This window comes from Accipiter gentilis, chromosome 10, assembly GCF_929443795.1.
Source record: "Accipiter gentilis chromosome 10, bAccGen1.1, whole genome shotgun sequence".
Taxonomy (NCBI): domain Eukaryota; kingdom Metazoa; phylum Chordata; class Aves; order Accipitriformes; family Accipitridae; genus Astur; species Astur gentilis.
Window position 1 is genome coordinate 8914312 of NC_064889.1, and position 20265 is coordinate 8934576.

The 20265-nt window shown below is 38.5% G+C and overlaps 1 protein-coding gene across 1 annotated transcript in view; it reads left to right on the top strand.

The window, feature by feature from the left end:
* Positions 1–20265, top strand: part of THSD4 (thrombospondin type 1 domain containing 4) — a 334799-nt gene that overhangs the window by 57457 nt on the left and 257077 nt on the right. The window contains exon 5 of the mRNA XM_049812992.1: positions 1317–1746. Coding sequence (XP_049668949.1) covers positions 1317–1746 — 430 coding nt within the window. The remainder of the gene's footprint in view (positions 1–1316; positions 1747–20265) is intronic.

Sequence of the window (20265 nt, forward strand, 5' to 3'; positions counted from 1 at the left end):
TTATGGAGAGAAAGAAAATGGCCTTCTTTTAATGGTGTCTCCCTTCCTGAGCTGCAAAGGTTACCCAAAACAGATGTATTCACACATTGCTTTGAATGGGAAGAAATCTTTTTTGCCAGCTTATTCTTCAGACTGTAGCATTAGAAATCAAGGCCTGATGCGATGTTGAGCTGTACAGGATAACAAGAAAAGTCTATTGCTTGCAGATAAAATTCCAGGATTAACCCTCTTGAGTGGTATGACCCAAATGTATTACTCATTTTGTCATTTTTTCACTTGTTATTTGGAGCTGAGTTTCTAGACTGAGTCCATTGTGTTGCTGTGAGTGTGCAGAGGACAAAACTACGCTCCCGGGACTACCAGCTGTTTGGGAGTGCTGATACAGGTGTAATATGCCCCAAAATGCAGGGTCTTCAGTAAGTAAGAAGAGATCTGTGCGCAAGAGAGCAGACCTGAAACTTCTGTGATTAGTGCTGGGGGCTGCCAAGCTCTTGTGTCGTGTTTTAGTAATGTACAGTGAAGGGTGGGCTTTTATCCTGACAACAAATTGAGGGGTCATGACTTTTTAGTTAAATGTATTGCTAATCCACATTTTGTCTATTAAAAAAAAAAAAGAAAAAAAAAAAGTAAATATGCTGGCCAAAAAAGAGAAAATAAACTGTGTGCCATAATAAGAATATTTTCCTGCATTTGTCTTTTCCAGAGGTCTTTCAAGTAAGATTTTGATGTTCCTTATCCTTTTTCTGTTTCCATTTTTATTTTTTGAGTAGCAAATGAAGCAGAACCACAGGAGGCCTTTTAAATGAATACAGAATATTTAATGATCTTTGCCATACTGAATTCAAATTTTCTTCTGTCATTACTCAAATCCACTGTAGCGATTTCCTGCTGTTATGCATCTCAAGCTTCTCAGAAACATGGTTATGAATTTTAAGAGTATACAGCTTTGATTTTCTGAATTTCCATTTTAAAGGAGCGTCCTAGGGATTAGAAGAACAACAATGACCTCCCCCCAAACTGGTACTTTATACCTTACCTAACCATTTGCCTTTGCTAGTTGACACTAAGTGACTTCCCATGTGACTCTCAGCCAAAGAGTGCCCAGGATTTAGTTCAACTAGTAGACTTCTTCAGGGATTCCCAATACACCAAGCAAGACTACAGCTTGTACATATTTTCCATAAAAGAGATTCAAGTTCTGGTTACCTGTTGCTTTGCAGTGAATAACTTTGACAAATAAGGAGTCATATAAGTATCTAACTGCTCTTTCACTTATGAATTCAGTAACTGTTTTCTCCCTCCTTCTCTGTTTTTAGAAGCAGAAACAGAAATCCCATTGGTCCAGGAAAGTATGGATATGGAAAAGTGCCATACATTTTACCTTTACAAACTGATACTGGTCAGCAGCCTCAGAAACTTCGCAGGCAGCGACAGTCATCAAGGAACCATGTATTTCATCAGAGTCCAAGTTTCATGAACACTTACAGCCAGGCAGCTAGTCCTTCGCTTCAACATGGGAATCTTTATCAAGAAGAAAGTGGGCCTCAGGCTGGACATCAAGTCCTGGGACCCTCAGTTTATCAGTCATCCTCATTTCCTGTATCTCAAAGCCTGTTTCACAGCAGCGACTCAAACCATCATGGGTCTGCATCACACCAGGCAGTCCAGGGTCAGCCCCAGCCTCAAAGGGCTGCAGCAATTGTTTGCATTGGCACCTACAAGCAATATAAACTCTGCAACACAAATGTAAGTCTCATTTTCCTATATTGAATTTGTTGGACAGCTATTGATTTTCCCTAGTGTGCTAAATGTTCACATAGTCAAGAAGTTGAACATTGTTTTTTATTAATTTAATGAAATTTTTTGTGGACTTACTTTAAAGTGTCTTGGGGAATACTGAAAATAGATGCATAATGTTATAGTTACTAATACCATACCTTCAAGGATTTTAAGCAGTCACTAAACCTACCAATACGTACAATTCTAATTTGATAAAGGGAGAAGCTGAGCCACACACAAGTTTAATATTTTTCCATGTAAGAAATGGAAAAATGGAGTTGGGGTAGACCACGTTATGGAGGTTTCCTGCTTCTCAATCCCATAAGATAAGGCTATCCTTTTGGGAGTGCTAGTCATGCTCTAAATAGCATTTAGAGCCAGCACCCAGTAGCCTAGATCACTCCATTATCTTTCCATGGTGCTGTGTGTGTTCTGTGACAGATGCTACTTTTACCAGCATTCAAGCTCTACATGCTTTGATTTTTTACTTCCTAGTTTATTGGAGAGAAAAATCTGTTCTGTGTTAATTTTTAAGTAAAACTTACTCTGCTATTACTTCATTCAAAAATGTTTTGCTGCATGTAGCTCTGTGGTCTGGGGCAGTCTCCCATTGTATCTGGGAGGCTGGTGAGGTTTTGCTGTTTCTCCCCACAAGCAATTTTCATCCTGCTAAAATTTTCAGTTTCTGTCTGTGTCATTTTAGTATTTCCTAAAGTACCTCTTCCTAATATTTGCGTCTACTTTGGGCTACTAACCTAACTTAATGTTGCAAACTTGAAGAAGTTTGTATTTGGATATTAGAAGCAGGATGTTCAAGAGTGGTCTCAATATGTTGACAAAAGAGGCCATATTTTTCTGGGTTGGGTGCACATCTGATTCTTCTTCCTTCTTAGAAATCCTGTTCTGTTCAGTGGAAGCCTGCATAGTGGAGATGTAGCAACAGATCATATGATCAGGATAACAAAAACATGCCCTAAGCAAACCAGATGAGTGCCTTTTTGCCTCTTACTGTAGCAGTTATTACATTTGCTTTATTTATGAATAAAGTTCATTGATTGAGACTGGAACAGTTGACTGAAGAGACCTAATGTCAAGAAAGTTCTAGTGTATTTGTCTGAAATGGAAAACATGAAAGGGCTAGTTTGAGCCTCTTGAGAATAGTCTCTGGTACAAATTGCTATTTTGAAAAACACTTTCTGTTTTTTGAAGGAAATGAGAAATGAACTTAGTGCCTGGGCATTAATTTGGAAAGTTTTCTGTGCTGAATTTGCTCACTGGTGTCCAAGCGATACACAAATGTCCCAGTCTTTATTTCATCCCTTACTGCATCAAGGCAAAAAGTTGGACAGTATTCTGCCTAACTTAAGAAATGTAACAGAATAGCTTCCAAGCAGGATCTCTTTTCAGAGAGCAAGGGCTGAGAGGTGAGGAAGTTAGGAATGAGGTGGAAGAAAGAAGCAATCCCAGGTGGCTGAAGTACGGACAAAGAAGGTTTGTAGGGGAAATTTGTTGAGAATGACAAGTGGGCTGGGGAGAAGGTGGCTGTGAGCTTGTGAATTAGACAGTGGCAAGACATGCAGGTCAGTATGACGAGCGGTCTGGCCATCAGCAAATTTCTTTTGGTAGTAGGGGAACAGGAGTGAAAATAGTTTCATGTCAATTTTAGAAACTGTTGCTTAAACAGGAGACTTCAGTAGATGAAGAGGAAAAAAATAGGTGAGCGTACTGTTGCTGCATCTTTGCCATTGTTGCATGTATAAATGCAGTTATAAAGAACTCAGCATTTAGATTACAGGAGACTTTTAATAACAAAGAGAAATAGTAGATGATGCAGCTCCTCCTAGGCATGGAACTCTACATGGTCATATTCTTTATTTAGTAACATTTCTGTTACCCTTGGAGAAGCTGTAATTGCCATTCAGGGTTATTTTTCTCCCTAGAATGTGGTAATTAATATAATTATAAAAAAGAAGTTGCTAAGAACAGTTTTAGTGTAAAGGCCAGGACGAGAGCAAAACAAGGCCGATAGTGTTTCACGTTGTTTGCTTGTTCTTCCTGATTAAATGCTTCTGCACGTGGGCTTTAATTTAATTTATCGGCAGTGACATGTACCAGTAGTCTTGCCAGCATGCAGAGAACAGTATCTTTTTCTCTCTTTTTCTTTTTTAATCCTTCCTGGAGCATACAAAAAATGCAAATCTCATTTATGAGAGGAAAGTATTCTGTTAATGGTTATCCTGGTGTTTGGCCACTCCCTCTACAGTTTTTCCCAAGGGCAATTAATTAATAACAAATTAAGTCAATCTGCCTTGGTCCATTAGGTCATTTCCTCATTATTGTTCATTTATTGTTTTTTCATTAATAGCTGAACTCATTTTACATGACTGACGGTTTGATTCATGAAAGTTAAACTTGAGGGCTTTGGTTAGTGAGAACCGCAGAAATGCTTGTATTTGTTCAAGTGTTCCTGCAGGTCGTTAAACCTATTTTCTTATTGTACAAGTGGCTTCCCCTCTTCAGCACCTTGCATGTAGGCTTTGTACATGCTCACCTCAGAATATACAGCTGCTTGTCACCTCCTTCAGCAGGAAACAGGCAGTAAACATCTGTCCTTTACACACAAACAGTACTGAGAGATCTTATGAAACCATAAGCTCTTTGCAGTACAATAAGATTCTTCAAACGTAGGCTGTATTCCTCCAAAATGGAGGAGTGATGAGTAAATCTTCCTTACTTCCCCCTCCATTAAAGAGAATTATATGGTCGTGTGGGTGAAGTAGAATTTGAACGCAAACTTGTTTGCGTTGTTTGTCACCAGAACAAAGGAAGCAACTCAAATGGAACATTTGTTTACTGACCACTTTTTGTTATTGATTGTCTGAAGCATTGCCAAGTCACTAGCTCTTTGTCAGTGTGTGCGTGTGTGAGAATATATTTGTAAATTAACTTCAGGCTGAGGGTTGCTTGGGCAGTGTACACAAGGAAGCTTTCAGGGTTCTGGACATTCAAGCCTACTTGTTTTGCAGCGTAAATTTGGTGATACAGAGTGCCCCTTTTTAAAGTTGGTTTCATCTGATTTATTTTATTGTTTGTAAAAATTATGACTTATTGGTAAAGATAGTAATTCTAAGTATGTCTCTGTCCTTAATATGCGGACAACTTATTGCAGCCTTTCAGTACTTAAAGGGAGCTTATAAGAAAGCTGGAGAAGAGAGGGTTTTTACCAAGGCCTGTAGTGTCAGGACAAGGGGCAACCATTTTAAACTAAAAGAGGGTAGGTTTAGATTGCACATAAGGAAGAAATTCATGATGCGGATGGTGAGGCACTGGAACAGGTTGCCCAGAGAAGTTGTGGATGCCCCATCCCTGGAAGTGTTCAAGGCCAGGTTGGATGGGGCTTTGGGCAACCTGGTCTAGTGGAAGGTGTCCCTGCCCATGGCAGGGGGGTTGGAACTAGATGATCTTTAAGGTCCCTTCCAACCCAAACCATTGTATGATTCGATGTTGTCCTTGGTGGTGAGTTCAGGCCACAAGGCCCCGCTTACCCTGACAGCTTGTTACCTCTCCTCTTCTGCAGTTCCCACATTCCAAATTGAATCAATACAGTTGAGTCTGAAGTCACACTGTAATCATGACCACTTAAATGCTCTGGTTAGAAAGCCTGTAAAATAAAATAGTGACTGTTTCAGTGATTTACTTACAGTGCAGCAAGGAGTATGAAAAAATAGGCAGGGATGAGTTTCACCTTGAAAAGCAACGCAAAATGGATGTTAAAACTAAACTGTCTTTAGCTATGCATTGAGGTATGTTTTTGACCAAGTTTATACCTTTACTTGTATATGAATTTGCAAAAAACAAGCTAAAATGTATGAAAGACTAATTGTTGAGAGCTCAGTGAGATATTTATGGATGAAGTTTTGCGGAGCTTGTCCAGTTTCATTCACAGTTGCTGGCTTGCCCACTGGTTCATATGGATTACTGTCATGTCTCCAGTTGGACTGTGTTGCCTTTCCCAGTATTTTATGTGACTGCTACTTAGCAAGAAGTCACTTGTGTTTTGGAGAAGTATCTAAATAGGATCAGAAAACAATGATCACTTTTACTTTCTCAGCCTGACTTTTCAGCTATATGTACTATTATTCTGGTAGCACACCTATGGAAAATTCAGCTACTGGTTCTGAATAGAGTTCTCTGCTTGGATCTGTGCTCCTGTGTGCACAGCACTTGAGAATGGCACCTTAGCAGGGAATGCAAAGTATCTGAAAACACGATTTTGGAAATGGAAAGAGGTTTTACAGTTGAAGAGATGAGGTGAGGTAAAAAGCTCAGGGTAAATCCCCAGCTCTGTCATGATGGGATAAATTAATATATTTAATTTCCTAAAGAATATTAATGATGATGGTACTAATTCTGACTGGTGTGGGTTAAAGCTTTTTTGGATGCAGAATACTAATTAAATAGAATTGAAATGTTCTTCAGGAATGTGTTGAGTCCATTAAAAACCTGTGTGCCTTTCTGTCACCTAAGCACATAGGTAGGCATTGGCAGGCTCCCTTGGCACCTGGGATCTGGGGCCATTTCACCAGCTTGCTGGCACGCTGCCCAAGCATTTTTGGAAGTTTTCCACTCTATAGAAAATGAAACATTTCCAACATTTCAAGTTTTAACAATGGTAGAAGAGGAAATGTTTTATTTTTTACAGAACAGAAAATGTAATTCCCTGACAGGTCTTTTCAGAAGTGATATGGGGTGCTGCAAGGATGTGTGTGTTCTTTAATGTAGTTCGGATGCTTAGATACTGAGGTAAAGCCAAAAGACGACCATGTATTTTTAAGATTTTTTTTTTTTTTTAACTGAAAAGCCCCTTCTTCCCAAAGAGCTACTGTGTGGTTTGTTTATTCTCATTTTGAGATTTGTATAGAGTAGGTGTTTGACATAAGTGGCAAAGTGGGGTTATGATGACATATCTTTTCCTGAGGAAATTTAACCTTGACTTTATGTGAGGAATTTTCCCTGCAAACACTGTGGGATTGTATGTGTGTTTGGTAGTCTGACATTCTGTGGGTGTACAGGAAGCTTATTAAAAGCTTACATTACTTAGGGTTGAACTGTCCTTTCTTTGACTGTTTTGATATTTTCAGGAGAATTTTATAAATATTAATTCAGAATGCATTGTCAGTAATGCAGGCTTAACTTACCAGGCACTGGCACAGAGATACTGCTCGTAAACTGTCATATGTAGTTTGATCTATTGTCCCTTGTATACGAAAGAATCGCATAGAGACATCTTTGATAAAGCTCTTGGACCAGAGTTGTTTCCTCTGCATCTCTGCACTGTGGCTTTATGACATCCCCTTCAACATCCGAGAACACTGTATTAGAAAATATTTTGTATTATAATGGTCTTATTAGAACTTAAATAGTTATGGGAAACTGTCTGGCTTAAATCATTAGGAAAAATATGGTGGGGTAACTTTAGAAGCTCTCCCAAATAGTTTTATTCCACAAGTGTGCTCTGTACTTCTGGCAGTAACAGAACACAAAATTAGCTGGTTTAAGCAATTTAATTATTACTAGGTTAATTACTGACTAATCTAGTAAAATGTTCATAGTAAGGCCAAAATCACACAATTCAGAAAAATTTGGTGTCTAGAGGCTTATGGTTTTTAACTGAAGATTCAATTGCTTACTTTGATCAAGAAATCTAAGTTATTTTAAACTAATCGAGCATCTAGGAGTACAAGAGTCACATTCTAATGACCTGTTGTGCCAAGAACTGTAAAACACAGACCAAAAAGATAGGTTCAGGTAAAAAGTTGGTAATGTATACACGGCTACAGGCATAGCCTATGTTCTCCAGGTCAGGGAGAAGTGACCTGTGGGATTCTTATGATGGCTCTCTTCATCATACAGAAATGATGAGATTTTTGTCTTTCTCCAAAGACAACTTAATAAGACACAAATAAAATACGGTAGAGCCTCGTGTCACATCCCAGTTTCTCAGGACAATGACTCAGGCTTGCTGATTCCCAGGTCAGGATCAAGGTGAAATGACACCAGAGATCATCATCCTTTAACTCACAAAACTCACTTTTTATTTGCTCACAACAAGAATTGGCGTGCTCACAACAAAAGTTGGCATGAAACTATGTCAGTAAACTGTGTAACATGTGCTAACCATATATCACCAAACATATACTACAGGCCTTGCTTATTTGGGAATCAGTTCAGGGAAGACAATAAGGGGAGCCCTCCCTTTGAGTCAGGAGGTTCAGAGTGGATCCCCTTGCTTTCGAGACTCCTTCTCAGTGAGGAGCCCAGGGGCAGCTGGATCCACTCCTAGTCCCAGACTTGGTCAACGGTTTATGTCTAAAGGGATGAGGTATAGGGATTATGGAAAAGGGAAAGAGAGAGAGAGAAGAGAAATATTTCACCAGTCCTGGGTTCAGTCAGCCGAGGGGTCCAGTCCCGTTGTGCTTGCGCACCTGGGGCTTCGGTTTGTGTCCTTTTATCATCCTTGCCCCTCCTTCAGGTGGGCACTCAAACTAATTAGGCTAATTAGGTAGCCTTTGGGCCGTGGGCTTGGGGGTGGTTTGGGGAGTAGCTTCCCCTTCCCTGCAGACGTGATCTTTCGCCTTACGTGGTGAGCTGCCCTGCTTGGCACACCAGAACAGGACACGAGGACGGGGAGCTGCGCACCCTCCAGCATGCCCTCTCCTCCTGTTGCTGATGGGCTTCTTTTCACCTGGGCTTCCTTGCTAGTCAGAGTTCCTTGTTAAGCAGAGTTAGTCATTAAGCAGAACTTGCCCCACCACAAGGTCTGAGACATTAACTCCTTCAGTCTCTGACACCTAGGGTAGAGTAAACACCTTCCGGCAATAAACCACAAGTACTCCACTGGAAAATGAAGGTTGAGAGTATGTATCAGTGATAAAAATCTGTAAAACATACAAGGGCATTATCAGAAAAGACACAGAAACTGAAATGTTCAGTTCACACTAGAGTAATTATATTTTTTTAAGGCAAGAAATGCCAACATGGCCATAATTAGTCAATGAAACTATCTTAACTCTATGTTGTGTCATGCAGAACAGATTTTTTTATGATTGAGGCATTTTGTGTCATGCTTCTAGTTTGAGTTCTGATCTTTAATGAATGGCACCAACCCCTTTCACCCATGTTTTCCACTCAGATGTTATGAAAGAAGAAGTGGGGTTCACACCATAAATTCGGAAAATCTGTATTGAGTGCCCATGCTGACTGCAATTATGTTTACTCCATAGACAATAGTACTGCTTTTGAAGCAGTGGCCATACATAACTTCACATTAAAAATGAAGTAGCTCAAACCATTATAAATACAGCTCAGGACAATGTACCATGGTTACAGTTCTCTCCATGTAAAAATCCCTCCTCTTGTAAAAATGTCCGGATAATCCTTGTGATGTTCAACCTAAGTTTTCAACTTCTTTCTTATATTTCATGCTATTGCTCCTAAATCTCTTGTCTGTGCTTGGTGTTTGTACGTGGTAAACAGTTTCCATATTTTAGCATAAGGGTTAGTCAATTCATGTACATCTAGTGCCATTAATATGTTTGGGGTTTAGCTTGAGCATCCTGGGAGCTGAATTTTCCAGAGGCTCTATCAACTTCCCAATATATATTTTCTTGATTTTTTTTAATGTACAGAAGTACTTCAAAAGGTATGGTTAGCGGTAGTACTTCAGTATTTTATAATACTGCATGAAGCATTGAGCTGCATTTTTCTTCTGTGAGGATTATTTTGAAGTTCTAAGCCTGTTAAATGGGTTGCATGCTGAAACTGAAGAAGTCTACATATTGGTTGAAGTTGAGTGAATTTGTGTCCAAGAATAGCTGAATATTCAGACCCTCATTTATGTATAGTAATAACAATGTTAATAATTCATTTAAGTGCCTCAAAATCAAAACCAAAATGCCTATCAGTTGGCTAAAACATTTGTTTCTAACTTCCTGGTGAACCATGAATGGTAGGTTTCATGTAGCAGTTGGAATTGTCTGAGAAGTTACCTTTCTAATTCTTAGAGTAAATGGAATGCATGTGTCACGGGGGAGAGGAAGGGGAAAAAGATCCACAGTTATCCGATCACTTCATCAGTTTTGAATAGCAGCATTACCACTTAAAATACTGTGGAGTGATTCGGGAACTTCATTCGGATGCTTGTCGAAATGAAACGATTATTTTTTTTGTTCCACAATAAAACGTGAGTGCAGGGTGATTTAGATGCATTGCCTGGTTATTGTTCAGACATAACCTCTGTGCCAAGATTTAAAGAGGAAACTGATCAATGAAAATTGTGACTTTGGAGTTGCAACCAGACAGTTGCATTCCTGACATATTTGTAGATTTGTTTAATAAGGTACTGTAAATTTGAGTGGTTATCATTTATGAATATAGACAAGTGTTGTGGGAGATATTTTAAGGCATTCCAGCTTGTCTTTGTTTCTTTTTGTCAATTCATATTGACAAGTCTTTGTCTGAAATTCTGGTGCGTAATTATTCAACACTCTGTAACTTGAACGAGAAATTTGCTTTTTATTCATATGTTAGTTTAATTGCATCCAGGTTTTTGAAGCAGAGGAAGCTGCAGATGTCTAGAAACTTTGATCAGGGGAAATCCCTTGAATTAATTTACAAATAATTTTTTTTAAATGTTGTTTTTATGAACATCTGTTAACTATTCCCATTAATTACAGGTCTAGAAAGCACCTACTGTCAGATGTCAGCATCTGCCTTGGTACATGAAAGGAGTAATTTTTTCCTGGTATTTTTAGATTAGTTCAGTACTGCTGATAACAATGAACAAGTTTAAGGGGCTTTTTCAAGCCAGGAAAAGAACATAAATTACATGAATACAGGAACTTGCAGTGAAAGTACCCACCAGTACAATCCCAATCCTCTCTTGTACTGACTGAGGTGAGTGGAGGAAGAAGGAAGTGCAGAGGAAGCTGCCGAAGTTAAGCTAAGGGTGCTGAAGAAGTGGTCTGTTAGCAATGCTGTTGATAGAGTTTTCAGTTTCGTGTTTTTTTTTTTTTTTTTTTTTTATTAATTTTAGATTTTTAAGCAGGATTCAAAAACAGTACATAGCCAAAACTCATGTAGAAGGTGAGGAAACATAAATGTAGTATTACCTCTAGCAAGCATGTGTTCCTTTGCCTAACTACAGAGTAGTTGTGTTGAACGCTGGTAGTCCAAACCCTCTTCCCCAGAAGTGGTGAAAATGGAAGTTAGCACTACATGCCCTGTGGTGCCCAGAACAGTTAAATAAGAGTTTTGCATATGATAACGTTAAGAGCTAAGTGCATACAGAACAATGCAAACCCCAGAAATAATTAAAGCAGTGGTGATACTAAAAAAAAAAAAAAAAAGAACAGGTTGTGGTGCTCTGTCTCATATTTCCTAGTACTTCATCAAGTGTGCTGTGTGTTTGTCCAGAAGTAACACCTTTGCAGGCAGCATATTGCACATGTAGAGACATGCAAATGTAATTAATAAAACAGAGTTTCTTTCTAGTGATAGGTTGGTAAGGCTGTTTATCTTCAAACTCTTGACTTTTGTGGAAAAGCCAATCTTGTATTTTTTATATCTGCCACTGCAGTGGTAGAGAAGCAATGGGTGATCTGTCTGTAGGCGGAAGAAGCCAGGGAAACATCCCCTGCCTCTTTCTGCAAACGCTCTTTGGTTTTTGGCTTCAACATTCAGTAACTTTCCAGCCAAGCAATGTACTGTTTTCTTTTTCTGTATTTCTGTTTCATTTGTTAAAGATAGCAAGCACACTATCTTGACGACTGTTTTAAGACCTCAGTTTGGGCCACTTTTTGGTGACAATTTTTTGTGATGATGTGTAATTTGACTTTGAGCAGCTGACTGCCGTTAAAAGGACTCTCTTAATGTGACAAAGTCAAACCTGTGAAGGTTTAGAGCTTTCAGAACTAGAGTTTTGTCAACAATCCTATGGTAACTCTTGTGTGTTGTGAAAAATATTTAATTACCTGATAATGTATTATTTTACCCCAGGGTCCCCACGTAGATCGACAGCTTAGGTATTAGTGATACACTACTCAATGTTATTTTCTTTATTATTCAGCCTTTGGCTTCCTGCCTTAAAAATGCTCCTTGAAGAAGATGAGAAAAAATGGCTTCTCCAGGGACTACTCATTGATACTATTACTGCAGTGTTTGATTTAACATTCACAAAGCAGCTGTGTGATAGCAAGATCTAATCTCTATTGTAAGAAAGGGAGCTGAGATCTGGAAGAATGAGGTTTAAAAGTGGTGTTCAATAATGCCCCATGTCGAGTAATTGGGATTGGATTTTTTTTGTATGTGTGTGTGTTCAGTATCATATTTATTACTAGACACTAGTCAAAGCAAAATTTGCATTGGCCAAAACTGTAATTCTGATTTGGCAGCTCATCTGCAAATCAGATCAAGAGGTTTTCAGGCAGACGCCCAAAATGGAAAGTACATACTTCACAAACTGAGAAAGGATTGGATTATTTGCACCACAGGTGACATTTCCCCCAAAAAACTGGTAGAGTAGCAAGTTCCAGAAACTGCAGACCATCTTTCATGTTCCTTATTCTGTGTTTCCATTGTAAACCTACTAGCTTCTACAGTGAATGAGATAGAGATTATATAAATAACTCTTCTAACTAAACATTCCCAGTTCATCCCCAGAGTATGTCCATTCTGCACGCTGAATGAGTCAGGGATCATATGGGAAAAAATAGTATGTAATCATATAGTTGAGAATGGACCTCACAGGCAAAACAAGCCAAATTACATAGTAATTGCATGGACAATCTCTTCTAAGTTGAGGTTAAATATTCTTTTAATGCCCTGTGAGTTGCTGTATGTAACTTTACAGTTTTACAACAAAACCAAAAAAGCCTTCAAAACCAGAATGCCATCATGTGATACATCACTATTCACAGGACTCATCAGACCACTGCAGTTGAGCCAGTGGTAGAAGGAATTTACCCTCTAACTAGTACTACAGGGCAATGAAAATGCTTTGCCATGGTATTCATAGTTTTTTTTCTCACCACAGGTGTTTCTGCCATTCCTCCAAATACAGCCTATCTCTGCCCTTTCCCTTTAGCAGAAGCTGTCCCACTGTATTTTCTTGCTCAGTCACACTTCCCACTTTCTTAGTACCTTGTCTAGTATTTTCCATCTCTTCTCCCCATCTCTCCTGCCTCCCTCTAATCTCTTCTGCTTAGGTTCCCCGGCTTCCCTGCAGTTTCTTCCAGTTTCACTTTCTTCCCACTACCTTCTTCAGCTGATTTGCTCAGCCAGTCTAATCTCTTGAATCCCAGTCCCAAGATTTATCCAAGTTTTTCCAAAGTATTCCATGCTTTTTAGGTACAGGCATTTGTATTAGGCTGCTTCCTTGCTTTGCCCATGCTGTCTGCAACAGGCTCGAGGGGTTATTAAGAGCAGAAGAGAGAGAGATATCTTCTTTTCCTTTCCAGTGCCTGCCCCTGATACACACCTCAGGAACACGTGCCAATAATTGCTGGAAAACCTCTCAGCCTCTTTTAGCCTCAGATGGGGAACATACTTCTTGTACACAGATTGTTCCAGTAGTTTAGCAGCAAAACTTTTAACAAGTTTTGACTGTGTGTGTACAAAGTACGATTATCAGCATTTTTTTCAAAATCTTGTGGCCTGGCTATATTTGGGTAGATTTCCATATAAAAGGTAGAGGATGCATTCTTGGAGAAAAAAAACCAGTTTCCTGGCTGACTTCATTTCACTCATTAAAATAAAATAGGCACTTATATTTTGGAAAAAAAAATAATTATCAGAATATTTGAAGCATGGGAAAAAAATGAAACATTTCTCCCCTCTTGTTTTCATTCAGACTCATTCTTGGATGAAATACTTTAGTCAAAAAAATGAGACTAAGACAGATACCAGGAGTGGAAAATTTTAGCCTGAACGGTAAAAGTTGGACGAACTCATAAGTAAATGGACAGTGCTACCAGCTGTAGCTTATACCAAAGCATGATAAAATAGGGTAAATGTATTTGCTGGTTAGTTTAAGGTCCTTTTTTTTTATTTTAAGTAGTATCGCCTAGGTAGAAAGAATATATTGCAGAAACAATATAAGAGTGTGTTGTATCAGAAACTAATTTTTGATGGAAACAAAAGAACTCTAAAATACAAATAATGCTGTAATTTCTGTTACACATGGCTCCTGCAAACTCATAGTCATTTTAAAGCTACGTTTATGGTGCTCTACAACTGTCCACCTTTTGTGGAAAACAAATTGTTCCACATTGTAGGACTTTTTTTTTTTTTAACAAAAAAAGAATAAAATGCATTTTCTCAAAAGACTTACCAGAATTCACCCTGGATGTAGTAACATCTGTACATTTGTGCCTGTACATTTCTGCCTCATGTAATACTGCATAAACATTTCTGTTGCCTGAGAATAGAGAACCTTCTCTATGAATATTGTGATTATTGCTCTAATAATTTTTAATTAAAAAGTGGAATATCATGGTAATACAAATCAGAAACTTCCCTAAACTTTCAGTCCTGCTGGAACCATTCAGGTAGTCCTTCCTCCCACACAAAGGCCATTTATTTAAATGGAATGCATGCAAATGAATTTCCATTTAAATTGGTTGGGCTTTCATATAGAAAACTGGTAGAGGATTATTCCCACATACTGATGAAGCTGGTAGAATAAAAGAATGAAGTAGTGAAACCTACATGACATAAAGACCGCACCCCAGAAAGAATAGGCTGGTCCAAGAACCATGTTTTTTAAAAATTAAAGAAAGTACTGCTGGAAACCCTAGAGTAGATGTTTTATCACATTGCCATCATTTTCTACAAACTACGAAGACTAGATATATCATCTTAGCTTTAAGTCTGTTGATTTCACTAGAGCTGCATCAAGTATGAGTTTGTCTCAGGGTCCTTCAAAGCTGATACTGATGGTGCCTTTCAAAAAAGCTTTTGGAGTGGCTGATTTTTCTAGTATAAAGAATACTACTACTGTTATATTAAAGCAACGATCCTTAGTACATAAACCTCACATTTTCTGAGGAGGACTGTTAGAACATGCTCCATTTTTCAGATGCATTTGAACAACGTAGACAGATTAGACACTGAATCTGCAGCGAGGCTGAAAACTTCCATGTTAAGGCATTCTTCAGACTTTGAGCCAGGTTGTGTCAAATGGAAATAACTTCTCATTGATTTCCCATTAAATGAGGCAATACTGTGCAGTTTAAGCACCTTGAGCATTATGTAGCGTTTCTATAAATAGGTATTTGAATGGAGGGATTCTTGTATTTGGTGGAATTTTTATGCAGCATATTTATATAGAAAAACGATACCACTGCTGAGACTAAGAACAGCCGTTGTACAAAGTAGTTATGATTTCTGTTGCAAATGCCAAGCTTTTGATGCTTGATTGGGATCATGTAAAGAATATCCTATGTGCACTCCAGTCTTGATACTGAAGTACTTCTTCGCTCAGGAAACTGGGCACTAAAAAGACATTTGGGACAGTAAAATAGTAACTACTTTCTGAAAAAATGGCTTTGGAATGAGTTGATAGTCATCTGGTCTTTTGCTGGATCAGAAAAAGAGTAGCAACAGTCAACTGGCTAGATCATTGGCAGGTGTGAATTGACATAGCTCTGACTTCCATAGCATACTTGCATATCACTTTACACCAGATAATACTCTGCTCCAGCACGGTCTGTTTTCAGTATTTGTCTTCCATTTTCTAATTGTTAAACTGAGATGTTGTAGAAACCAATTATTGTTTCTCAGATTGTTTTTTGTTTGGTTGGTTGGGTTTTTTTGGAATAACATTTGTAAAATTTTAGCAATAAACAGAAATAAATTATTTCCTTGACACATTTTTGGTACTACTGAGGAACTGTACTGTTAATTTTCCTACTGTAGCTCTTTAGTGAGCCCCTCCTAAACTTACAGTGCCAAACGTTTCCAGTCATGCACATTAGATCAGTGTAGATGCTTTGTGTGGGATGGATGAATGGCTAACATCTTATGTAAACCAAAGCTGGACTTAAATCTTTTACAAGTTGTTGAAAATCTTAAATAAAATAAGTTATTTCGATCTAATCAGATGGATCTGTCAGTATGAATTTTAAAAAAGCTACAAACCTGTAAAGTTAAGCAGAAGTACTTCTTTCTTAATCTGTTTGGTTGATCTTTCTTCCCCATTATTAGACATACTGTGTATTCAGCTGTAAAGTGCTATGGAAGGGAAAAAAGGTAAAGCAGTAACAGATGCACTTGCCACATTATACATTAATGCCTTATTTGTATGATACATTGCAAAATTAAGAATGATTAGGTTTGGGTAACGCTTCAAAGACTTTTCTAGTTAAATTCAGAGGACTTTCTTGGTGCAAAGCTGAAATCATTAATGGCGAAAAGGCTTCCTAAGTTCCAGACTGAGATGGTACAGTTCCCTTACCCATGGCAGTGGGAGCCAGCAGGTACCTCGGGGAAGGCAGGCACTCTGCCATAGACCATCTTCCTTGTTCCAAACACAAGCTCCTTGCTAGCTGAATGGGATTTGGGTAGAAATATAATGATTTTGTATTGTGTACATGTCTAAGGTCTTTTCCATCTATGACAGGCAACCCCTTGAAAGCAGAGAGGGAAAAGAGAAAGGCTGTGACCTTATATTACTTGCTCCCTTACAGTTTGCATCTCTTCAGAATCTCTCTCTGGTTAGTAAAGAAAGTTAGTAGTTTATGATGATGGTCATAACTAAGCTTAATGTCCATTGCGACAGACATGTAGGTGTAAATTCATCGCTTGAGGCAGTGCCGAGATTTCGACAATACAGGTGCTCATTCCTCATAAACTTGTCCAGATACCACTGCATTCACAGATGTTAATTTTCATTCCATGTCAAGCCAGACATTTATAACGTACTGTCTGTGGTCATGGACTGTAACTAGAGCTGGCTAGCACTATTTTTACTGCAGAGCTGTTCTTCACATGATTTCTAAAATATTGCATTTTCAAGTTTCTTGCATATTTTTGTTTTTCAGAAGCATCAATTCCATTTTAATTAAAAATCTGCCCGATATTTTGTGCCACAGATATCTAGACACATTTAATATACCTTATTTCTTTTTTTAGTTGGCAGACAATCATCTTCATGTTCTGTTACCATTTTTAAAAATTAGAGCTATTGGGGCAATAAAAGAGTCTCCAGTAGTTTAAATGGATCTGTTGCTGTCTTTCAGTGTGTGTTCAGCTAGACAACAGTAGGTTGCTTTGACGATGCATGGTCCTTGACAATGCAGAGAGAAACAACTTAGCAGAAGAATTAAAATTTGAAGGACCCCAGATTCTGCTTTCAGATGTGGACATGGAAATTCCATAGGTTTCAGGAGGAACAAGGCACCAGCACTTCAGAGCAGAAGTTCACTGTAGACATGGTGTATTGTTGTGTAAAGAATTGGAATTTATATAGTATGCATATTGTAAGGACATGCCACTTTTAAGAGTATGTTCTGAACATGAAAAAAGAATCTTCAGATTACTGTTTCAGAAAAAAGTATTTTAATTATTTTTCTTTGGAGATATGTTTATCCTTTGGAATGTTAAAGGATTGATATGATTAGATAGGACCACTGCAGAAAAGAAAACTACAGTACAACTAGATTACTTGGACTTAATTTAATATATAGTATTGCACACATAGAAAATATTAATTATGCCTGAGCCTGGAGAACCCAGAAGGACTATGGGGCCTTGGAAAAAGAGTTTGTCAGTTACTGTAGGTCATAAGAATGAAACAGTGTGACAAATCTTAGTCAGTTTTAATTGCCTTTAGAGGTGGTTTCAGGATCAAAATGGCCCATTTATGCATTTGCAGAAGTGCATTATCTCAGTACAGCTTTGCTAATAGCAGGAATGCATCCAGTGTGAGCACACATCTGCTGGCAGACTGATAATTTTCTGGTGTTTAGTCAGCACTTCATTAATTAACCAAAGTGTCAAAGATTTGTTAAAAAACTGTGCTTTTTGAGTGTTTCCAAAAAGCCAAAAAGCAAGTAGAGTGGTTGGTTTGTTTTACAGTCTTAGCTGTACTAGCAGCTCATTTTAAGAAAGCTGTAATGGTACATGACAAAGAGAAGTACTGTCTGTTGCTGTCCCTCAGAATACTTTCATATCTGCATATCTCAGATGACATTGAGGCGTAAATAAAGCTACTGCTTCAGAAGTGCAAAGTTTCTATCCACTGCAGACAGTGCGTTTCAAGAAATTTGGCCTGAGGTCCCAAAAGACAAAGGGATACTTGTAAAATGTTTTGTCTTAAGCACTGGCTGCCTCATCAACGCAGTGCTGTGCTGCTGCTCTGAAAGTACAGGAAGAAAAGTTGGACAAGACGTCATGCTCATTGAAGCAGCCACATCAAAATACAGCAGTGGAAGCTCTGAAAGCGTCTTACCTTGTGTGAAGATGTCCAGCACTTTGAAGGTGCTTAGCTGAATAAAGTCCTGCGTGCTTAATTTACAGCATTGGTTTTTCCAAGCAGCATATTTTAAGTAGGAGAGACATCATCTAAACCCATGCAAAATTATGGATTCTAGGGGCTGTTTCTAGTTTCATAGTGCACAACTGAAAGAATAATAATAATAAAAGTCTCCCAGTGTATAGTTTTCTAGATAATTTACATCTGCCTCTATGCAATGGAATCTGAGATTTATCTTGGTATATATGCAATGTATATTTTTTGCTGATCTGGCCTCCACAGACCTGGTTTAAAAAGGAGATTTTATTTCTTTTTTTTACAAACGTCCAAAGAGGTCATCTTGGTTTTGTATCAAAAGCTCTATGAAAAACTGTAGATAATTTCCTCAGTAATCAGAAAACAAAATTAAGTTTTTGAGGAAAAAACGAAATTCCAGAACTGTTGTTAACAAAACAGTGAATCAAAGTCAACATTTTGTTTTCCAGAAAATTGTTTTCAAGTCCCTAACAGACAACGCGATGGTAATGCCCTCATATCACTGAGGGGGAACCGAGGGAGAATCACACGATAAGGTTAAATATTTCAGCAAGTTCATTCCGAAAGCCTCTGGAAGATTTTGGAAAGAGATCCAGGCGGTTTAAATCCTAGTACTCTGGCTTAGCCACGGGAACATTTTTCATCTGTAAACATGCCAACTTGCCTGCTTTTTAAAGCAAAATTGCTGTTTGTTTGGCAGAGGGCCAGGAAGGGTGTAGGGACTCTGTCATGGGCAGACCCTCGGACAGAGTGTGACCTGCTGCAGGATGCAGACCACGTGCCGCAGGGGACGGTGCTATGGGAAAGCCTGGCTTTGTCCTCACTTGTCTTTCAGGATCTCCCAGCCACGTGTGTGAGCTGGGAAGCAAATGATGAACTCTGTAAAGTACAACTGTTAGGTGTTGTAAATATGAGCTTTGGGGGGGGGGTGGTTGTCTTCTCGTCACAGACGCCTGTTGCTGTCTTTCAGGAGTTTTATAGTCAAGCTATATGTGTTTGTGACTGCCCCGCTTTCGTAAATCAGCCTGGAGAGGGGGAAAGGAATGCGTCGCCACATTGACAGATATAGTAATTAAAATGTAAAAACAGGCTGTACTCTCGGGGAATAAATAAAAACCGAGGATCTACAGAAACCCCTATGCTAAAGTGTTGCTTTTGATTGTACAGGGTCATGCTTTTCCCTTTTAGTGATAACAGTGTATTTTCTGCCTGAAAGGTGTGCTAAAAAGCCAGAGGGGCCAAGAGAAAGTGCCTGGCGCTCTTAGCTCTTCTGAGAAAGGCTCAAGGATTTCATTTTCGGGGGGCTGAGCACTAGGTGATGTAAAACTGTCATTTCATTCAGCTATGCATTAAAATTTTAGGCGGGGTTAACAAAAGGTGTAGAGATGTTAACTAGTATGTACATATAGTATAACTCTTTTAAGCCTTGGTGATTCATAATCTATAGTAAGTTTGACTAGTTGCACCTTGTAGTTAACTCTTTAATAAAATATTTTAAAAAGACATCTAAAAAGAAAAATGAATATCATCTGTATAAAGAATAAAGCAAAGAGTTTTTGCAGACCGGGTCACGCTCTCAAATTTTTACTCAAAGTTTTATTTTGTAATTAAACTTTGATGAAAGAAATGGAGGAAGGACAACTGAGTTGGGACTTATAAAGTGGCACGGACATTACTGAGTTAGCTTTTTCTTCGGATTTCGGCTTGATCCATACAGCGTTTGGTTTATTTGCCAGTCCTTTGTTCTGCTTTAAAGCAATGGGGCCTCTGTCCTGTGGACAACTTTCAGTAAGTTTAAAACCAGAAATTGTAGCTATATTAAAATAATCTTAGAAGGGGCGGGTGTCGCTATTTTTTGGTAAGAGCAATGAGTATTTTGATCTTTTTATTCATACATTGTCTGTAGTTGGTATGACCGG